Source organism: Podarcis gaigeae (genome assembly GCF_964106915.1).
Source record: "Podarcis gaigeae genome assembly, chromosome: 15".
Lineage (NCBI taxonomy): Eukaryota > Metazoa > Chordata > Lepidosauria > Squamata > Lacertidae > Podarcis > Podarcis gaigeae.
The window spans coordinates 16469916-16491508 of NC_139692.1; the positions used below are offsets into that span (position 1 = coordinate 16469916).

At 46.5% G+C, this 21593-nt stretch overlaps 1 protein-coding gene across 2 annotated transcripts in view; it reads left to right on the forward strand.

The window, feature by feature from the left end:
• The first annotated feature begins 3937 nt into the window (after window positions 1–3937).
• Window positions 3938–21593, forward strand: part of KMT2A (lysine methyltransferase 2A) — a 46322-nt gene continuing 28666 nt past the window's right edge. For both annotated transcript variants that reach the window (XM_083714206.1, XM_083714207.1), the window contains exons 1-3: window positions 3938–4390; window positions 17752–17821; window positions 18449–21129. In XM_083714206.1, the coding sequence (XP_083570332.1) occupies window positions 3962–4390; window positions 17752–17821; window positions 18449–21129 (3180 nt within the window). In that variant the 5' untranslated portion in view covers window positions 3938–3961. The remainder of the gene's footprint in view (window positions 4391–17751; window positions 17822–18448; window positions 21130–21593) is intronic.

A 21593-nucleotide genomic window follows, 5' to 3' on the forward strand; every position in this document is an offset into this window, starting at 1 on the left:
TGACTCGGAAGTGAATGGGAGTATCTCTTGATTGTTGCCCTGTATTTTGAAGTGCCTTTATACTGTCCTGATGCTAGAGTTTGTAGAAATACCAGGCTCTTAAGTTGAGGCAGTTTACCCAAATACTGTAACCTTGGCCTCTCCTGGATCCTGTTTCAGTCCAAAATTGCAGGTAGGTGGGATGATTCCCTCTGAAGCTCTACTGTTTGGGCACCCTACAACAATATAAGTTTCCTAGCAAAAACCCATTCTTCATTTTTTTCACATGGTTTTTTAAATACCAATTAGAATATGACTTAAAATAGCATATCCTTAAAGTACTGGGTGAAGATACTGTTTGGGCATTAATTACTCCTCCTAGAAAGCTTAAAAGAATATGAAGGAGGCATACTTAACTGGGTTGCATCCAGCCAGGTGTCCAGTGGGAAGGCAACCACTGAGAAAAGCCCTGCTCAGGCACCACTTCTAGTACTTGCCTTCTGAAGTATTAGTTGCTTCCTAAAATGGAGTGGAGTCACTAATAGCAGGTGGGGGGGGGTGGATTGTGAAACAAAGATTGATTTGTGTATCCATGTTAAATAGCCTTTGATCAAATAATGCTTCAATAATGTTTTGGTTGCCTAGCAGTGAGTGAGCGTTAAACTGGCCTTAACTCTGTGCTAGGGTCTGTGTGACACCATTGACACGTTTATAAATGCAGCACATTAGTGCTGCCAGCTGTGGAAGTGGTTTTACGACTTAAAAAACAGCCACCAAACCTATCATGCTAATTCCTTGAAAACCAATGTGACTGGACTGTTGGAAGGATAACTTTACTCAACCTGTCTTGCTTTAAATATAACCTCATTATTGCACGACTTTGTATTTAACTTTGTGTGGAAGTGCAGCAAACTATGGCTTTCCTTACTCTGGCAGGTCTGCTGGAGTACAGACCTTACAGGAAGAAACAAGATGGTGTGATGGATGAAGCTTGGTTGTTAATGAGCATGAGGTTTTAGCAGGCGTTTCTTTTTATGTGCTGTTGTATTGCAGCTTTCTCCTAAAAACAGTAGACCAGAATTCCAAATGAATATTTAATACTTTTCCTAGTCAGGAGCACCTGAAGGCAAGTATGGCCACAGTCCTTCCAGTCTCCTGTGTTGCAAAGAGGAGTGGAACATATTTGTCCATCAGCATTGCTAAACTGGGTAGAATGCCAAAAATACACATCTTGATCAAAGTGTCCTGGTCTATATGGTAGTGGGACCCAGGAGGCGATTTCTCACTTTACTGTCTCTATAAGATGTCTCACCCTGGCAGAAAAAGTCCTATGGCTTCTTAGCGATGTAAATGCTTCACTGACTCATAAAGTCACCCTTTTTGCTTTGGCTGCCCAAACGATCAGAAAGAAGACCCTGGACAACATAGTGAATTGTAAGGGAAACACAGAGATACGAATAAGAGACCATTATTTGTAGTGTGGCACCCCTTTTGCTTGTATTTATTTTTGATTCAGATTTGTCATGGCCAGGTACAATAAAGTCATTTGGATCGGATATATGGTAGTGCCCCTTAACAAGGCATTCTCAGTAAAGTTAGTGTGGGTTTTGATCCTTGAAATTTAGTGTCTTTTCTAGATCGAAAACTCCCAAGAAACGTCGTCTTCCCTTTAGTCATTTCCTGACTATTAATACATTAGCAATGTCCAGCTATATATAGATGTGGATCTGTGCCAAAGGAATGCCTCAGTTTTTGGAGAAAAATGAGCCTTAGTTGCAGTCTGATAGCAGACCAGGTGGCACAATGTGCTGCTTAATTATGCCTAATATGGGTTGTACCCATAGAGGTGGCAATCCTAGTTCTTAACATCATTCTGCAGTTTGTGAGGAGGCTGTCAGAGTTAGCACTTGGGGCCTACGATCCAGGGAAGGGAAGGCAAGGGAATCCACCCCTCTCTGGTGAGTGCAGTCTGTAAGGATGTATATTCAGAGGTGCATGACTGGAGTGATGGTTCCCTTCCTTGCCCTTGTTTGGAATTATAGCACTCCACTTTCTAGGACTCCCAAGACTCCAAAATTTTAAAACGGGTGGGTAGGAATATTAATGTTTATAATGGAGTTGCTGTAGAATAACCCACCAGTCTGCTTGACAGCAAGGAGTACTCTCTACTAGGGCACAGGAATCTGAATGTGCACCACAAACTAAGTAACTTTACAAAGACTTGGGTCTCTGGTGCAGAGGCTTTCCAACCTCCCTCTCCTCCCCCCTCCCCCACCTGTTTCCAGCTGAGAAATCACAGTATTGTTTCAGTGTAGTTGCTTAGCATCCCAGCAGGCAATGCCTACACGGAACTTAATTGTGGCTTGCTGGTGAGAGACCCCAGGATTGAGAGACCACAGAAGGAGATCAGAAGCAGCAGCAACAGCACGGTAACACCGGTTTCTGCAGCTCAGATTGTATTTAGCGGGGGCAACCTCCCTGGTGGGCTTTGCTATGTATCCGCTGTCTGCCACTAGAGATGTCCATGGCAGAGAATAGAGTTTGTATTACCTTGGCCTGGTCAATAATGCTGCTGTTTGTGTGGTCCAACAGCAAAAATCGAGTCTTGCGTTTTGTTATGCCTGGATAATGACATCTATCTAGGGGTTGGACTACATGACCTGCTGGTCTGTTATTATTTGCCCTGTGTTCCCCTTAACCAGTCCTGTTAAGTGCAGGTGGGGAATTGCCCAGCACCACAAAGTTTTCACGGTTACAAAGGGGGATGTTGGATTTTCATGGATAAGCAGGCCTAGCCTTCAGCAATGGTGAAAGCAATATATGGACACCCAAACACCACATTCAGTCCAAGGTTATCCATTCGGGTGAGTCCTTGGCTTAGCCTATCCCATCCTCCCCAGCTACAGAAATTTAAGAGTGAGTCACGCCATCAGTCCAGCTAGGCTTGTGCTGCTTAGTCTGCCAGGCTGTGGCTGTCCTTAAAGAAAGGCCAATATGGCAAATGTGGCCATTGAGGTCTTCCTCTGGTAACCACAAAGCCAAATACTCACCACCTTTGTTATGAGGTGTTGAGGGTGGCTTCCTTTTAGTCCCAGAATGGGTACATTAAGCTGAAGCAGGAAGTTGGACAAGTGATGCTGTTTCCCACTTAGCTCCTGCACAAAGCAGATACCTCTGGCAAATTTGGGTTTCATCAGCAAAGCTGGTGTGAAGCTTTCCTTGCCCCCCCCCCCCATTGGAGGCAGAGGGACAATTCGCACTGGTGCCTAGTGAAGAGAAGGGAGGGCAAGAGAGCAGCCGTACTAGAGGGGGAGAAGCGGAGACTTCCAGTTGCAAGGCAAAGCTGCCCTTGCACCCTTAGAAAGAAGAAAGGCCTAGCAGGGTGCGCCACCAGGATGCTCTTTTCTCTAAGCGCCTTTTTTCGCTGTTTTGCCGCCAGCTAAGTTTTGGCACGTGAGCGAGGCCACACCCGCGCCTGCTCTTGATCTGGGGCAGCCGCCTTGCAGCGCCTCCAGCCGCGCTGCACCTGCTGCCCTTGTCCCGTTGCAGGAGGCTGCCGCGGGCGGGCATCCTCGCAAGGGCGGCCGTAGGAGCAGCAGCTGCTCCTGCCGCCGCCGTTTGCTGCGGTCCCCACCAGTGGCCACTGGGCGGACCAGGCGGCCGCAGTGAAGCCGAAGGCCCGCCCCAGGCGGGGGCCCCGCGCCGAGCATGCCGCCCAAAGTTATGCCGCGCAGGCCGGCCGGGCTTTTGAGGTGTCCCGCTTCCCGGGCGGGGGCCCCGGCCCCTGTATAGGCTCCGCTGTTATGCCGCGGCTGCTACGGCGAGCCATGGCTCAGGCGAGGCGCGGGGCGGCGCTCTGGCGGAGCCCCGGAACCTGGATGGGAGCCGCGTGTCTGCAGCGCCCCTAGGGGCGGGTTGTGCGCCAGGCAGGTTCCCGGGCGCGGCCCGGCCCCGCTCTCTGGCTCGTCGCCTCACAGTAAAGATGGCGCACAGCGGTCGGTGGCGCTTCCCGGCCCGGCCCGGCAGCTGTGGCTGGGGCCGCCGCGGGCTCGGGGGCTGCCGCGTGCGGGTGCCGGCCGTGCGCAGCCTGCGCGGGGAGCCGCCCGAGGAGCGCCCGGCTGGCGGCGGAGGAGCGGCCGCGCCGGCGGGAAACAGCGGTGGAGGGGGCGGGGCGGGCGGCTCTTCCTCGGCCTCCGCCGCCGCCGCCCTCGGCCCGCCGCCTCCTCCGCCTCCACCCGCTGCTGCTCCTGGCTCGGGCGCCGCCGCCGCCGCTGCCTCCTCGGTAGCGGCGACGGCGGCCAGTGCCGGGGTGGCGCCGGGCTTCGACGCGGCGCTCCAGGTCTCGGCCACCATCGGCATCAACCTGCGCCGGTTCCGGGCGGCCTGCGGTGCTGAGGCGGGCAGTGGAGAGGTGAGGAGCAGGCGGCCGGGCGCGCGGGGGAGGGAAGGGGAGGGAGCGGGATGTGTGCGGCGGGGGGGGCTAGCGGGGGGGGGAGACTTCCCTAGCACGCGCGCTCGCTCGCTCGCGTGTGTGGCGGGGGAAGAGAGAAGCGCGCGCGCACGCGGGGCGGCAGGAGATGGGGGGCGTGCCTGCGCTCGCGCCCGGCGGGAAACGAGCCGCCTCGGGATGGATGGAGCGGGAGAAGGCGGAGGCTTTCTTTACCCCCCCCCCCTTTCTACAACCACCACCTCCCGGAGGGGATCCGCCCACCTCGTGCCCGCCTCGCAACCAGCAGCCTGGGCAGCCGCGGGAGACTTGACAGGCACGCCCACCTCGCCTCCCCGGGAGGAGATGCTGCTGCTGCGCGCGAAGAACGGCGGGGCGGGAGAAGCAGCGAGCGAGCGAGGACGCCAGCGCCACCCTCTCCCTTCTCTCGCTCTCTCCTTGGAAGCATTCGCGCTTCTCGCCGGGCAGGGAGCGGGAGCGGCAAGGCCCGCTCGCACCTGCATTTCTGCCCGCTGGGAGGGGAAGAAGAGCTCTCCCCCCCCCCTCGCCTCCTCCCGACTATCAAAGCCGCGGGGCCACGATCCTGCCTGCCTCCGCACTCCTCCTGCAGGGAAGCAATCTCGCCACAGTTGCAATGCACTTTGTGTAGGGATGTGTCCTTGCCAGGCGCTCTTCTATCTGCTTGCCGGCCTCCCTGCAAGCAAGGGTGTCTAGGTGGTCAGGCATCACTGGTAAAGGGAGCATATTTATCCTGGAGAAGAAGAGACTGACAGGAGATATGATAGCCATCTTCAAATACCTAAAGACCTTTCAGGAGGCTAGGACCTGAATCAATGGCTTCAAGTTACAGGAAAGGATATTCCAACTAAACATCAGGAATAACTTTCTGACAGAGCTACAGTATTTGATAGTAGAACAGTCTCCCTCGGGAGGCGGTGGACTGTCCTTCCACGTAGGTTTTTAAGCAGAAGTTGAATGGCCATCTGTTATATATGATGTGGTTGAAATGCCTGCATTGCAGGAGGTTGGACTAGATGATCCGCAGGAATCTCTTCCAACTCTACAATTATATTCTTTTCTCTTTCTTCTGTTCAGTACTTTCCCTACCTTCCTATATTCCTGTAAAGCAGGAATGTTCAATCTGTTGGCCTTTCAGATATTGGACTACAATACCATGGGGTATTTCTATTGCTTAGGTTGGGAGGCTGGCTAAGTAGCTTGCTTTGCAGCAGTGTTCCCCAATCTGATAGTCTCTAGAGCTTTTTGGACTACAACTCCTATCAGTCCCAGCCTGTATGGTTGTGCATAGTTGCAGTCTGGAACATCTGGAAGGCTCCAGGCTGAAGAAGGTTATTATACAGTTGTCCCCCAAAATCTTTCTATATGGGAATGGCCATAGATGCTCAGTGGTAGAGCATCTAGCTTGTATGCACAAGGTCCTTGGTTCAAGCCCCAGTGGCATTGGTAGGTAGGACTGGGAATGTTCCCTGCCTGAAACCATGGAGAGCTCCTGCTATTCATTGTAGAGAATACTGAGCTAGATGAATTAAGTGGTCTGACAATATAAGGCAGCTTCCTATGTTTGTTTGTTTAGTTTAGTTTATTGAATTTCTGTTCCGCCTTTCTTCCAAAGATAACAGAGCAGTTTACAATATAAAAACACACATTCTCTATATATAATAGTTCGTAATATATATTATATATAACATAATACCAAACAAAAACAATAACCCCTCCAGTTTAAAAGTTTAAAAGGCCACAGTTTAAAAGGCCATTGATTGTTTGATTAGTCAAAGGCTGTAAACAGTTATGCAGCACTTAATAATTATTTATGATTTTACTGTGGTTGATACAAGCTGCTGCTTACCTTCTCCTACCTAATGACAAGGCACCTGCCTCTGCTCCTCTCTTGAATGAGCCTCTTGAGCAGTTTGAGGTAAGCCCTAGACAGTGCTAGGTGCCATCTCCCTCATGAATTTAGCAGTTGGATGCAATAATTTTATGTAAACAGGTTTTAAATCAGGTCTTTTTCAGATTTATTTACATGTGAAAATGTGTGCATGGAATTGTTGCAACTAAGCAAAGATTAATAAACCGCAAGGCTGAGAACTGACTTTACCCATTCTCAAAGAAGCTCAAGAGAAATGGGTATGGGGCTCATTTTAGTATCACTTCATTTCTTTAAAATAGCTTATAAATGAGAAAGATTAGCTTCCAGGCCCAGACAATTGAACTTGGGTTTTTCATACATCCAGTCCCAACCACTTTATTGAGTTTATTGTTCTTTCTTTCCTAAAGGAGTCCTTCAAACAAGCAGCTCTTTCAGGCATTACACTTTTGGGGGAAAGTGGGGTGTTCTAGTGAAAACATTGTTAAAACAGCTGTGTTGCTATTAGGATAGCTGGAATAATCTAGCTGAGACATATTAGGGCAGTTACATATTTTAAGAAAAAAGCTTTACATTTTACATTTTTAAAATAAATTTTGGACACATGTTCAGTAAAGTGGTCCTATTCAGAGACAGAATACATTTGATTTAACCAAATTGTGTAGATGCAGTAATTTTTAAAAATATGTGGACCTCTGCTCATGTAAAATATGGAGCCCTAGTTATTTACAGATGAATCAGTACACATCAATGCAGTGGCACATACTTGATAAGGAACCTTTCTTGCGAATATGTCGCTTATTATCTTAGATCTTCCAGTTTGGATTTGTTTTATTCAGATAGGGCTTGAAGAAATTTAGACTGAAGTTGCCACTGGGATGCTTGATGTTATTGCAACTTTTCTAAAATTAATTGCATGCAAAAATTTTTGAATGACGGGGGCATGTCCCACTCACTCCAAATTATTTGATATTGATATCAGTATGCCACACCTTCCTTAGTGACAGAGATTTTGATGGTCCTGCATCTTTTGTTCTGGCAGAGCCTATTTCCTTTCTGAGGCCTTTCAGTGATGTAGCAGAGAATTGGCCACTTAAGTGCTCTGAGCAGCAGAGCAGCTTCTGTTCTCTTTCAGCAACAGATGTTATAACCCACATCTGTTTATTTCTCCCCCATAATTAAAACTTAAGTTTAAGAATGCTGAACTTGTTTCATACAACTTTAAGTCAACATTGATGAAAAAATTAATTTTTGCTATTTCATCTGAGTTTTAAGTATTTGAGAAAGAAGCTTAGCATGTAAATGACATCTGAATTGCCTTTCTGGTACCCATCAGAGGTCTTTTAATACTACTTTCTTTTTAGGCTATTCCATTGGGAATCTTATTAATTTTTTGCAGCTGTTATGTTTTTCTTTTTTATTATCATTATATGCTGTAATTCTCCCTTCAAAGTTCAACTGAAGGGCAGGATATCAAACAAACAAGTAACCTAAAACAGCGATGTCACTATTGCACTGTAATTGTGAATGGATCATAATTTTTTAGGAGGCAAGCTAAAGAACTTTATTGAAATCATTGCAGGAAGGGATGGTCAGAACTGTGTTTGAATATATTTTTCTTTCATAATTTTGAAATGTTGCCAGTGAGAATTGTACATTTTACTCTGACGGCATAGCAACTCTGTTGCTTGGTATGCTGTACTTCTGGTCAGCTGGTAGTATGTTCTCAGTTGGCATCAGCGCTGGGTTTAGGGTGCTGCAGCCAGTTCCCTCGCTTACGAGTGCCAAGCCAAGGGGTTGCAAAATAATAATAATATTGAGAAGATCCATTAAAAAGCAACTGTTCTAAAAGGAATTTTTGTGAAAATAAGAAATACTTGGGGAGGATTTTGTCCCTGCTCAGGGCACTATATTACCAAAGTCCATCTGGCAGCATCCTGCATAATTAAACCTCAAGCGCTAAGCTGCTGGATGTGTTATTGGCTCCTGTTAGTAAAACATCAGCCCCCAGTCTTCCCTGGAACCTTGCAGCTTGCTGTGTACAAAACACCTTCTCAGGCTCTGCAGATTTCATTTCCAAAGAAGATCTTGGCACTTGGGGAACAGGGGAATATGTGAGTGGCAAGTCAGTCTTTATCACTTGGGCTTGTATTGACTTCTGCAAAAAAGGTGCTTTATGGCAGACAAATGAAAGGTGCTACCTCTGTCCAATAGGACTTTGCTGGAGTAAAATTAATAGAGCATCTTTGAAGAAAGAGGAATTTATTTATTTGTAAAACTTATGAGTTGCTCAAAGTAAAAACAACCAACACGAAGAGTATCTTGTCTTATCTTAAACAGCATTCCTGGAGACTAAGAAAGCCAAAAGACTGTTCTCCCCCTTCCCCCCAAAATAATTTATCAAGGTCATAATGGGTAGGGCTCCCATTCTATGCTCCTGCTACATGAGATTGTTCTGGGAAAGAGTTAAACTCGACACATTAAACTCAGTGCTGGTTTAATATAGTTATGTTTCTATGCCTAGTCAGTAACACAACAACAATCAGTGGCACAACAACAACTGTGCAAACAAATACACAAATGTAATGACACTGACAGAACTCCCAGAGCATCCATAAAAGCTCTGGTGCTGTCCATCAATTGGTGATGAGATCCCCTCATTAGCAATGCACACAATGCACCAATCAACTTACAGGAACCAGCAGAAGCACTCTTTCCACCCCATAGTCATATTCTAGTTCCCAGAAACAGAGCACCTCCTCCAGTAAAGGCATCCCAGTGCTCAGCAATAAGAGGCTTCCCAGGAGTAAGGTTAAGTCCTGCTCTGGGGCCAGCAATACTACATAGGCAATACAAGTAATGCTGCACAAAATATGTATGTATTGTGAGGTGAAGGGTGTTTTTGGCTAGGAAGAACCATGCAGACAAACAAGAATGGAAGCTATATCAGCAAGCTTGCAGGAAGCCACCCTTTGAGCTTCCCAGGAGCAATGTGTTTGTGACCTCCACAAGGGGGGAAGCTCCCCTTTGTGAGCAGCAGTAACTTTAGATGGGGAAAAGGGTGAGGTAGCAGTACTAGGGCTGGGGCTTCCTGGACCAGAGAGGGATAACCTAACCCAGAGATAACCAACACTGCCCTCTGGACATTATTTGGACTACAACTCTCATCATCCTTGACCATGGACTAAGCTGAATGGGGCTGATGGGAGTTGGGAGTCTAGCAATATCTGGAGGGCACCACGTTGGCTATCCCTGCCATACTCACATAATGCAGGAGCCTGTAAATGAGGAAAAAAACAACAACTATGGTTGGGACGTTTTGATCTTCTGGGGCCAAGCTCCTGGCATGTACCACTTCCTACCCCCCACTCCATCCATGAGATAGATGTCTTCCACCCCAATCTTAAAAGTGCCTATGTTGTGGCATTGCGCTGGTTAGCGTACATGAGATCATAGGTTCAATTCCTGGTACCAGTCTGCTGGGTTAGACTCATACCAGATAGTGCAGCAACTGAAATTACTCCCCAATAGCCTTGTTCAGATAACTGACTCATTCATGCCACAAGATACCCAGTCCCGACATCCGGTTCATTGACATACCCTTTTTGTTAGGATAATTACCAATGTCTGCTGACGATTTTCTCAAAGCACTGTTGGGACCCTCCAGAACTGAGCCCAGCTGCTACGTTAATTATCGCACCAGGAGTTACTGGGCTGGACAAGGCTGGGAGGGGACTGAATTGCTGTCTCCTCAGCAACCATGAGTGGGGTGGATGGATTTCCTGTCATATGATGAGGCTGGGAAGCTGGTCAGGCAATGAATGCAAGGTGTGCCAAAGCAGGCAGGGAGCTGTCCAGCCAAGGATTCAAACTAGAGAAAGAAAAGGGTGTTGCAGCAGCAAGGACAGGCAGCATGCAATAGTTATTATAGCTGCCCTCTAGATCTGGAGTATGTTTCAGGTTTTTTCCCCTTTGTTCTCCTGAGTAGGGCCCAGGGATGATTGGTCTCATTTTGCTAGATGTGTGTCGAACCATTTGCTCTGCCTTCAGTTCAGGTTCATCACTGTCTCTGCTGCTGGAGCAGGGGAGGAGGTATCCAAATGTCATTGGGTCTTCTGCCTTTGGATTCTCTGGGTGAGTGGGGTGTCCCTCAGCATGGCTGATGCAAGATGTTAATCAGGATATGCAGACCCTCCTTGGCCTGGGCTGGTGGAGGTTTTTCTCTTTAGCACATGACAGCTGTAGGGGGTGCTGGTTCCTTGTTTGTTAGCTATCACAAGAGCAGAAGCACAGCTTTTGTTGAAATGTGCCAGTTGTGGAAGGGTTTAGGTGAATGGGCTCACCAGTAGTATTGGTCTTGCAAGATTCCTGTGCTGTGCTCTTGAAAGCTGCATGACAGGTAGAGAAGTAACAAATGCAGAAGTTTCTGTTACTTTGTCTGCATGCTGCAGATTCCTGCACCCGTTGCATGACTGTCTGTCGCACAGACTGGAAAGGCAACAGAAGCTAGAACATTTTTATCTATGGAACACCCTCCACAAATTCTACCAGATGCCCAGCTTATTAGAATCATAGGGTTAGAAGGGACCACGAGGGTCATCTAGTCCACCCACAATGCAGAGATGAGTCTCATTCTTTACTCACTGAGCTATCCCAGGATGATGATGATGATGATTAATTCAATTTATATACCACTCTTTATCCAAACATCCAAGGGCAGTGTACAACATTAAGAAAACATTTTATGGAGCGTAAAAATAAAAACATAACAAAAAGCATAATAACAAACAGCATAATAATAAAATAATCACAGTGTCCCCCCCCAAAAAAAGCTTTATCAGGTTTTAACTAGGCATAGACAATAAACAGCCAATATCTGATTCTCTTACCATTTTAATGAAATGATAATTTAGCCACTGGTGTGATGGTTTCCCTCTCTGATGCTTTCTCAGGGTGATAGCTGAATTGTGTTAACATGTTGTTGTTTTGTATTGCCTTTCTTGAATATTGTTGATGTTTATGTATTTTAAATTGCATTGTAAACACCTGGGAATAAATGCGTAAGCTTTTTAAGCACTGGCTCCGCACTCCTTTGCACACCTGTGGGATCCCTTATACTTGCAGTCCCTGTTGAAGGAGCTTCCTGGGGTGTGTTTGTGTCTGGACTCCAGGGGGAGTCTAGAAGTGTAAGGGTTCTGATAGAAGACTTAACATTATTCCTACTTTGTTATTAGTCTTGGCTGCTTGTTGTCTATTTCAAGTGATGGAGCTCCACTGTGTATGTCATTTATATATAAGTTGTGTCCCTTGCTGTGGCTTTGGCATTCTTTTGTGGCTGCACAGTTAGTTGGGAACCTCGGGACAGGAAGTGGGGGCAGTTGTTTTGGGCTGTCAGAAGCCCCTAGGCTGCAACCAGGAATCTTTGGATTTCTGAAGCTATGGATTGGCCCCCAAATACCATTTAAAGACGCACACTCTCTTTATTTGTATTTAGCTAAGTCTTAACTATTGACCTTTGTTTTTATTATTTATAGTTTTTTTAAAAAAATATTTAGGGTGATTTTCTTTTATTTCCTCCCTTTTATGCACTTACACCAAAAAGTAATACATAAAGATTAGAAATCAGGAAACAGGGAAGAAGACTTATCCTTTGTGATGGAAGTTAATCCTTTAAGAGAGGAAAGTCTGCCAGGACTCTAGATGGATCTTGGGAGAATTATCATTTCTGCATAATTATTTGAATCATCTGAAAAACTTAATTAGTGAAAGGTTTGCATGCTATTATTATTAGCATTATAATTTATTACCCATTTTTATTACAGCTATTAAAACACGATGTTAAAAATAATTTAAAACAACTTAAAATTACAGAAATAATGCGTGTCCTAAAATGTACACCTCAGGTGTTAAAAGCCAGGATGAAGAGCCTCAGAAAATGGGGAAGCCTGAAGACAATAATGCCAAATGATATGAGAAGGGTGGGGGAAAGCCCTTCCCAACTGACACTTTCTGCAGAAAGGGGCAGCACCCAAATTGGAGTCACGACTTGTGGGGGCTATAAAGCAGTGCAGCCTACTTATTCCCCTTTTCTTTTCCTTGGGCTGCCTGGCTTCTGCTGTAGCACAGACCCGTATCATAGCCCCAGCTTCTTAAATAGGTGGGAAGCAGGCTCCCTGTTGCAATGCTGCTGCTACTGCAAAGGCTGTTCTTTCTGGAGCTTCTCTGTCAGTTAGGTTCATTGCTGCTTCATCTAATATAGAAGGTGCTGCATTTTCCTCTTGGCTCCTGAAGGAGAGACAAAAAGCCAAGGTATGTTGAGGGAATGCTTTTACATTGAAACTGATAAATCCTCTAAGTGCTGGCACAATAAGATCCTTGTCTCATGCACCTGTTTCTCTGGTAACTTGGACTGGCTTTCTTCAGCAAATCTATGGCCTCCTTAAACATGGAGTGCTTCTGGTCTGTCTGCAAAGCTCAGCTTGGGCCATGTTGTTTTTCTAAAGCCTCCCAAAGCCTTACAGACCTCCAATCTCTTTTTCCATTTCTAACTTACTTGGGGGGTCAGCATGATATATACTCAACCGTTTTGTAATCCCAATTGACTTTATTTTGCTGTTGGGTCACTCAGATAGGGTGGAGAGCCTTCTACAGTTGTCCTGTTTCAAAGCTTAAGGAACATAGCTAGATGGGTTCCACTTTTGTCTGAGTTCTAAGAAGACACAACAGTCCCTCGGGGTGATTTGAGTTTTATGGGGGGGGGGGAATCCTGTACAAATTACCCAGATTTGCATAAGGTGATTTGCATTAGGGGAAAAAAAATCAGTTGGAATCAGAAAATTTTCTGATGCCCTAGAGACTAATCGAATTCAGCATGTCTGTTTTACTTGTGTTTAGTAAGCAAAGCTAAAAATGTTGAAACTGTCAATCTTGCCTAATGTTTTGTTCGCAGTTGGCATCTGTTCGTTGTTAATAGTGAACTTATGAAACGGAAGAGTTTCTGTGGAAAAATAAAAGCACTGGGAATTTTTCCACCTTAAATCACTGACTCCTGAGTCATCGTTTACTAGATTCCCACTGGAGATGCTTGTGGGTAGGGATGGAGGAATTGTCTCTTACAAAGCAAGGAAAGGGAAAGAAGGGAGACTCTTTTCAAGCCTGGTGACTTGAGTGGCTGCAGAAAAAGGCTTTGAGATCCAGGAGTGCAGCCTCCGTATACTCAGACCATGAAGCTCTTGACTGATTAAAAGAAAATTGCAGCTTCACCCAATCCATGGCTATGTTGGCTTCACCCAAGACAGGAATTATTATATAAGGCCCCTTGAAAGTGAAAGAATCTGTCACATCAGACAGAAGCTGATGAATCTCCATTTTCATATTTTGTAAAAGAGAGTGTTCGGCCCTCTAACCTACTGCTGAGTGAATGGCACATTAAACTGTTATATGCAGAGCTAGCAGGGATGACCACTAGAATAAGAAACCAAAATGGCAAAATCTATAAAGAGGACTGGATGTTGTTTATGGAATATATGGGAAAGTACTATAAGTAAACAATTTACCTATCAGGATGGGAAGATTTTCAGCAAAGTAAGAAATAATAAAGTATATAAAGGTTGTTGTGATAGACAAGGTGAATTGAGAAACCATGGGGAAAGGAAGATAAAAGGAACCATGGAAGGAAAGGTTAGGTCAAGGAATGTTTTCTGGGCTGGTTGTGGGGGTTTTTTGGGTGGTTTTGTTTTGTTTTTGGTCTATTGTCTATTTCTCACCAGCTGATCAGATAGAAGAGAACTGACATGTTTGTGATGTTTTCATACATACACCCCCACAGGCAGTGGGATAGTGCCATGGGGAACCTTCTTCCCACACAACTTGGTATAAATAAGAAGGGGGCAACTTTGGTGCACTTGTAATATACAAGAGAAAGAGTCTTTCCGAAAGGATCTCTGTCCGATAAGGTCACAGTATTTAACAACCTACGCCAATGAAATCATGCAAAAACAATATAAAGGGGTTGTATATTACAGAGCTTAGGTGTGGGATGCTTACTAGTAAAGAATAAAAATATCAAACTTTCACTTTGGGATCATTTTATACCCAGTAGAATAAGAAGAAGACTTATGCATAAAAATGATTATGTTCAAGATGGTTGACAAGGCTCTCGAGGAAAGATTTCTATATGGTCTGGCCAAATGTTATACGTATCATAATTTATATAACAGTTTAAATATATGCCCTTACATTGCATTCTTTAATTGTTCAAACACCTATCTCATTCTTAATGTAGAAAGCTGCAACTAGGCTCAGGGTTCTGCTTCTTGGTGGCTGGCGATCAAAACAGGAGTTCAGTGGCTGAGCATGGAACAGTACTGCAGGCCAGAAATTCAGTGATATGCGGTTGTGATCCAGAATTTGTTGCTTGGAGGGATTAAGATGAGTTGCTGAAATATGAAGGCACAAAGTGTTGTTGAAGTGTTTTGAGACAGAGCTGAGGACTGGGATAACCAGATTCCATCCCTAGGTAGTCTGGAATTGCTTTGCCTTTCTGCTTCCCTCTCTTCCTCATTAAGTTGGGCTCACAACAGCAGGAAATCATTGCAAAGAGTGGCTGGAGGATTTACAGCCTTTGATCTTTTTGAACTGCCTCCCTTGAAGCTGGTTAGAGCCCAACTGTTAGTCAAGGCTGCTGTTCCTTTCAGGATACCTGGGACTGATGTACTTGCTTTCTAGGAAGGGGGAAATGGAAGAATTGAAGCTTTGGTCACATGCCCAAACTTCTCTGCCTGCTTGCTTGTCCATGGATCTTTCTCCCAGCTTAGCAGCTACAAAGGCTACCTTTGTGCTTTGCTGAGCAGTCTCTGTTGATATTAACCAGCTGTAATTTTCGGCCAGCTTTGTAGAGGAAGCCTCAGTCCTTCCTCAGCCGAACATTGTTTACTTCTTGCAGGGAGCCCCACGTGTCCAAGGGGAGTGGCTGGCAGAGGAGATATGATGAAGCTGCTGCTCTTTGCAGTGCTGTGTGCAAAACCAGGGCCTGTGAGTGATGCGCTTTCACCACAGCAATTCTCTTTACGCAGCTCTGCTTGATTCAGCTCAGATGCAGAGGCTGCAGCTGAATTTATCTTTCATGAAATATTCTGCTTTAGAGAAATCTGCAGGCATGTTGCCTGCTTTTCTGTACACATCCTACCCCTCCCTCCTGCCAATGCTAGTAAGAGAATTTGCTGCTTGACGTAATGCTGAAAAACAAGCCACCTCTTTGCAGTCCAGTGTTGTGAATTTTGAAGAAAGGCAGCCAAAAAGCAGCTGTTTCTCAAGTTGCTTTTCTAGAACTGACTTCCAGCAGATGACTCTCATCTTGAATCAGCTGTTCCTAGCTATGGCACAGCTCTTCCCAGAATTAATGTTTCTTCCTATATCAAGTACGTGTGTGTGTGTGTGTGTGGTATGTTTGTGCACATACACAGAGCTGTATTCTGGAAAATCCTTTAGGTGGCAATGGAATGATCTGCATTCCCTGGGAACAACAGATTGCAAGGGTGACCTGCTATAGTTCAACATGGAGAACTGGAAGCAACACCTGTAGTTCTGGGCAAAGCCCAGGGTACTCCATTTACCCCAAAAAAGTATGCTGAAGGGGTGCACACACAAAAATGAAGGCTGGTCCTCTGGATGACCTTGAGTTAAGTGATCACCATAAGCCTCCAGGCTTGCTAGATGTAAAGAGCTTGGAATACAGTGGTACCTCAGGTAAAGTACTTAATTGGTTCCAGAGGTCCGTTCTTAACCTGAAACTGTTCTTAACCTGAAGCACCACTTTAGCTAATGGGGCCTCCCGCTGCCGCCGCACCACTGGAGCACGATTTCTGTTCTCATCCTGAAGCAAAGTTCTTAACCCGAGATACTATTTCTGGGTTAGCGGAGTCTGTAACCTGAAGCGTATGTAACCTGAGGTACCACTGTATGAGTCAAAGGCTGCCACAGGTGCCTCCTCCTCTCTTTCTTTCATTGAGGGTGTAGTTCCAGCCCTCCTCCTGTCAGACCTAGCAGGCAGGAATGGCACTTCCAGTTTAGGCTATCCTGGTCCTGATACCACAGTGGCTTCTTTCTGCTTGAGGTAGAGGGGACCCTCCTGCCACTTCACCCTGTGCATGGTGTTCTGCTTGGAATGGTTGCCAGCGGTGAACTCTTCCCATCCAGTTTGAATCCTGCAGTTGATTCTTCCATTAAGGTTTATGGGGCAAGTAAAATGCCTGCAACTGGGAACACACATGAGCAGAGCCAGCAAGGTTTGTCAGCCGCCTCATTTGTCCCAAAGCACACCTCTTTCCATTCAGATAATTGAACAGTTGCCACTTCTTAGGGCTACACTTGGGGGAAGTAGGATCCTTGTCACAGTTGGTACAGGGATTTCCCTGCTATGCTGACCTTGGGTGGCCTATCTCATTTTTGGCAGTGTTTAATGTCACAGGCAAGTAGAGGAGTTCCCCCACCCCTGAAATATGGGAGAACTAGCACCTGCAGGATGGGATGGCTGGTGTCCTTTTAGCTTCAGGTTAAGGCCACAAGAATTGGATCTAGTCTGGCATAATAGTAACGGGCAGTCATTCAGATGCTCCTGGGAACCCACATGCAAGGAGCAGCTCCACCCCCCTCCATCATAATTGTTTCTCAGCATCTGGCATCCAGGGACTCAGGGGTCCCATTTTAGCCATCCTGACTAGTAGCTATTGATAAGCCTTCTCTCCTCAATGAGTTTGTATGATCCTTTTTAGGATGTAGCCAACACCATACCTTGTGGCTGTGAGTTTGATCATTTAGTTCTGTGCTGGTGAGCAGAAGTGGTTACTGTAGAAAAGGAGTGTGGCTGTCATGTGGTCCATCCAGTAGAAGTGGCCATAGGCTGGTGATCGTCAGATAGCCTTTCCAGAGAGGGCAGCCTCAGTGTGGTGCTTTTCAGTTTCATTCATGCGTTTTCATGTCCTGCCCTTCAGTCCTAGATTTTATCCAGCACTTCCCTTGTGGTTTGTAAGACAAAGTTTCATTATCATATATAGCTGAGTGCGCATTAAGAACACAAAAAGAGCCCTGCAGCTGGATCAGACCAAAGGCTAATCTACAACATCAATTCTCACAGGGGCCAACTAGATTCTTATGCGAAGTCCATCAGGAAGCAGGACATAAGCACAGCAGCAGCACTCTCCCTTCTTCAGCTGCCCAGACACTAGTATTCAAAAGTATGCTGATTCGTATACTGGAAGTAGTCTACAGCCATCATGACTAGTAGCCACTGATAGCCTTACATTGGTGGTACTCTAGCACACAACCCGTGGGGCTTGTTACTACTTATTTTCATCCTCCACTTACCTGGGACCAAGCAATCAGCATTGCTGTAGATATTTCTAGTCTATTAAACTGCCCCCCCCTCTCTCTTTTGCAGGATGAGCAGTTCATAGGCTTTGGTTCAGATGATGAGGCCAAAGGACAAAGTCCCACCAAATCTCCCACAGGTATGTTCAGTTTGCTACTGTCGTGTCAGGTTCATGGGAGTTTTTTCTTAAAACAGTCTACATGGGCCTGGTCTGAAGACTGCACTAGTGCTGCAAACCGTTGAGGTAACACATGTTATCTCTCTCCACCTTATCTGTAGGGATGTGACTAAGCTCTGCTACAGGGATGGGGGTGCAAGGATTGATGGGTTGAGTACTTAAATAGGCGTCAAATCAAGTGCACATTGTATAATACCTCTCATTTGTCTTTAACATGAGCAACGTTTTAAAAGTAAACAATGCAACAATACATAGTGGGCTTTCAATTTGGTTTATCCTGAATACTATCCTTAGTCTACATTTTTGGAAAGAAACAAGTGGAATTGACCAACAAATCTCCAGAGCTACTAGCTTTCATGGTAGGGAAAACTTAAGTACTTTAACAGTCAACTGGAGAGAAATCCTTTTCCTGTAGCAGAAGCTATTGGTTCCAGCAGTTATGTATAATGCTTGTTTAAATACTTTTGTTTTCTTTGTTTTCAATAGCCTGTTTGCATACCGTGTGACTTTGAAATGCACAAACTTATTCCCATCTTGCAGAGAAGCTGAATGTGCACTTTCTTTCCCCTTCCTTCACTTTACCTGCAGCCTCAGTCAAGCCTAGCGCACGCAAACCTCGTGGGAGACCCCGAAACAGCTCAGACCGAAGTTCAGTTGTGCTCTCAGAGTCCTCACCTGTGTATTCACCTTCAAGCAAACCAGAACCCATCTCCATGGAAAAATTAAAGAGGAAAGAATTGAAAATTGCAGAAAAGCGACGAGGGAGGCCTCCTGCACTTAGCAGTGTGAAGTTCAAGATCACCCGCAAAGAGGTCATTCCAGATGCTCAGAAAGGAGGCAAGGAGGAAAAAGAGAATCTAAAGAAAATAAAGCGAGCACCTTCCACTACATTTCAGCATGCTGCAAAAATTAAGAAGCTAAGAGCAGGAAAACTCTCTCCACTGAAGTCTAAATTCAAATCTGGAAAGCTCCAGATTGGAAGAAAAGGGGTTCAGATTGTACGCAGGAGAGGAAGGCCACCATCTTCCGATCGCTTGAAGACTGCACCAGCTCTAGTGGTGAGTTCTCCATTAGAGAAGGCCCAGAAGGTGCGAAAGGAGAAAGATGGAGTCTCACCCCTGTCGAAGGATGAGAAGCCAGCTGTGAGGCAGAGCCCCCGCAGGCCTGTGAGGATCATCCCTTCCTCCAAGAGGACAGATGCCACGATTGCCAAGCAACTCTTGCAGAGGGCTAAAAAGGGGGCCCAGAAGAAGATCGAGAAAGAAGCAGCAAAGCTTCAAGGACGGAAGGGGAGGACGCAGCTCAAAAACATCCGGCAGTTCATCATGCCAGTGGTGAGTGCGATCTCTTCGCGGATCATTAAAACTCCCAAGCGCTTCATTGAAGATGAAGACTATGATCCACCAATCAAAATAGCCCGTCCGGAATCCACACCAAATAGCCGCTTCAGTGCTCCCTCTTGTGGGTCCAGTGAGAAGTCCAGCGGCGCCTCTCAGCACTCCTCTCAGGTGTCTTCAGATTCCTCGCGGTCCAGCAGTCCCAGTGTTGACACATCCACAGATTCTCAGGCCTCAGAAGAGATGCAGGCCTTATCTGAAGAACGCAGCAATACTCCAGAAGTTCACCCTCCGTTGCCCACATCCCCTTCCCCTGATAACGAGAGTGGCGAGAGGAGGAGGAGGAGGTTTTCTATGGCAGAGAGAAATTTTGTGCCCAAAGCAGCTAAAAAACTGCCCAGCCTCCAAAGTGTGTCCCAGCAGCAGCAGTCATCGTCTTCCTCTCCTCCTCCACCGCTTCTCACCCCACCGCCACCACTCCAGCCAGCTGCCGGCATTTCAGACCATGCCCCTTGGCTTATGCCCCCCACCATCCCTTTGGCATCGCCCTTTCTGCCCTCCTCAGCTGCTCCCATGCAAGAAAAGCGGAAGTCGATTCTTCGAGAGCCAACATTCCGTTGGACCTCTCTAAAGCACTCTCGGTCCGAACCCCAGTACTTTTCCTCAGCCAAGTATGCCAAAGAAGGTCTCATCCGCAAGCCCATCTTTGATAACTTCAGGCCTCCTCCGCTGACCCCTGAGGATGTTGGCTTTGCCTCTGGTTTTTCAACGCCTGGAGCTGCAGCTCCAGCCCGCTTGTTTTCTCCTCTTCACTCTGGAACAAGATTCGACCTACACAAAAGGAGCCCCTTGCTACGAGCTCCAAGGTTCACCCCAAGTGAGGCCCACTCACGCATCTTTGAGTCTGTAACTTTGCCTTCTTCTGTTAGTCGATCGGCAGCAGGAAGCACTGCAGCAGCATCCTCTTCGAAGAAGCGGAAGAAGAGAGGGTTCAGCCCAATTCGATCAGAACCCAGATCTCCTTCACACTCCATGAGGACGAGAAGTGGAAGACTAAGCACCTCTGACCTGTCCACTCTCACTCCATCCTCATCAGTTTCTTCCTCGCTGACAAGCATTCCTGTGGGTTCCCTTACCACCAGTGCCTTAAACTCCACTTTTACTTTTCCTTCCCATTCTCTCTCCCATCCTGGGGAGTCGGCAGAGAAAAGCCAGAGACCGAGGAAGCAGGCAAGCGTTCCGGCTGAGCCTTTCTCATCCGGGAGCCCCACTCCCCTCTTTCCATGGTTCACCCCAAGTCCCCAAACGGAGAGGGGCAAGAACAGAGACAAAGCCTCCAGTGAGGAACCATCCAAAGATAAAGAAAGTGACAAAGGTCATGAGAAGGAGAAGAGCAGAGAGAGGGATAGAGAGAGGGAGAAAGAGAATAAGCGGGAGTCCAGGAAAGAGAAAAGGAAAAAGGCTCCAGAGATTCAGAGCAGCTCAACTTTGTTCCCACTGACTCGAGTTTCCAAAGGAAAAGTTGTCCGTGAAGATGTAGCCATTTCCTCTTCTGCCAAAAAAACTGCAGGCCGGAAGAAATCGGCGACTGCTGATCCAGCAGCAGATGTGCCTGCTGTGGTTCTTGTAGACTCAGCAGCAGCCATCATCAAGACCAAACTGCCCAAGAAAGGCCGAGGGGGGTTAGAGAAATCCAGCCTGGAACTTGGATTGGCTGCTCCTTCCATGGAAAAGGAAGAATCCCTGCGTCTCCCAGCTGCTGCTTCAGTCAACATTGTGAAACATTCCTCCATCAGCTCAGTGCTGGCTCATGCAGACAAACTTCCAATGACTGACAAGAGGGTGGCCAGCCTCCTCAAGAAAGCAAAAGCCCAGCTGTATAAGATTGAGAAGAGCAAGTCCCTGAAGCAGGTGGATCAGCCAAAAGGACAGGTATTTACCCCCAAAGTAGTGGTTTGGAAAAGAGGTAGCACATGAAGGGAAATAACTATGACAATAGAAGACCATGCAGTGCCTGGCTGGCACCATGAGGGGGAGGACAAAGCTCTTGACATAAGTGGCCTGAGTCGGTGCAGCGTCTCAGGTTTCTAGGTCCCTGTAAGCAAACCAGAGCATGACCTCAGATCATCCTTTAGCTGCCTCTGCTTTGGAGTCACAGTTCCCACTGAGGTGTCTTTTTGAAGCTTCCTGTTGCCTTGATCTCATGTCTTGCCCATCCCAAGGGAAAGCAATGACTCCTTCCTTTTTGAATTACTGGTGAGAGTTTTCTCACTGCAGCCTTTTACCTTCATGCTGAATTGTTTTTAACACTTGATTGGGAGCCACCCAGAGTGGCTGGGGAAACGCAGCCAGATGGGCGGGGTATAAATAAATTATTATTATTATTATTATTATTA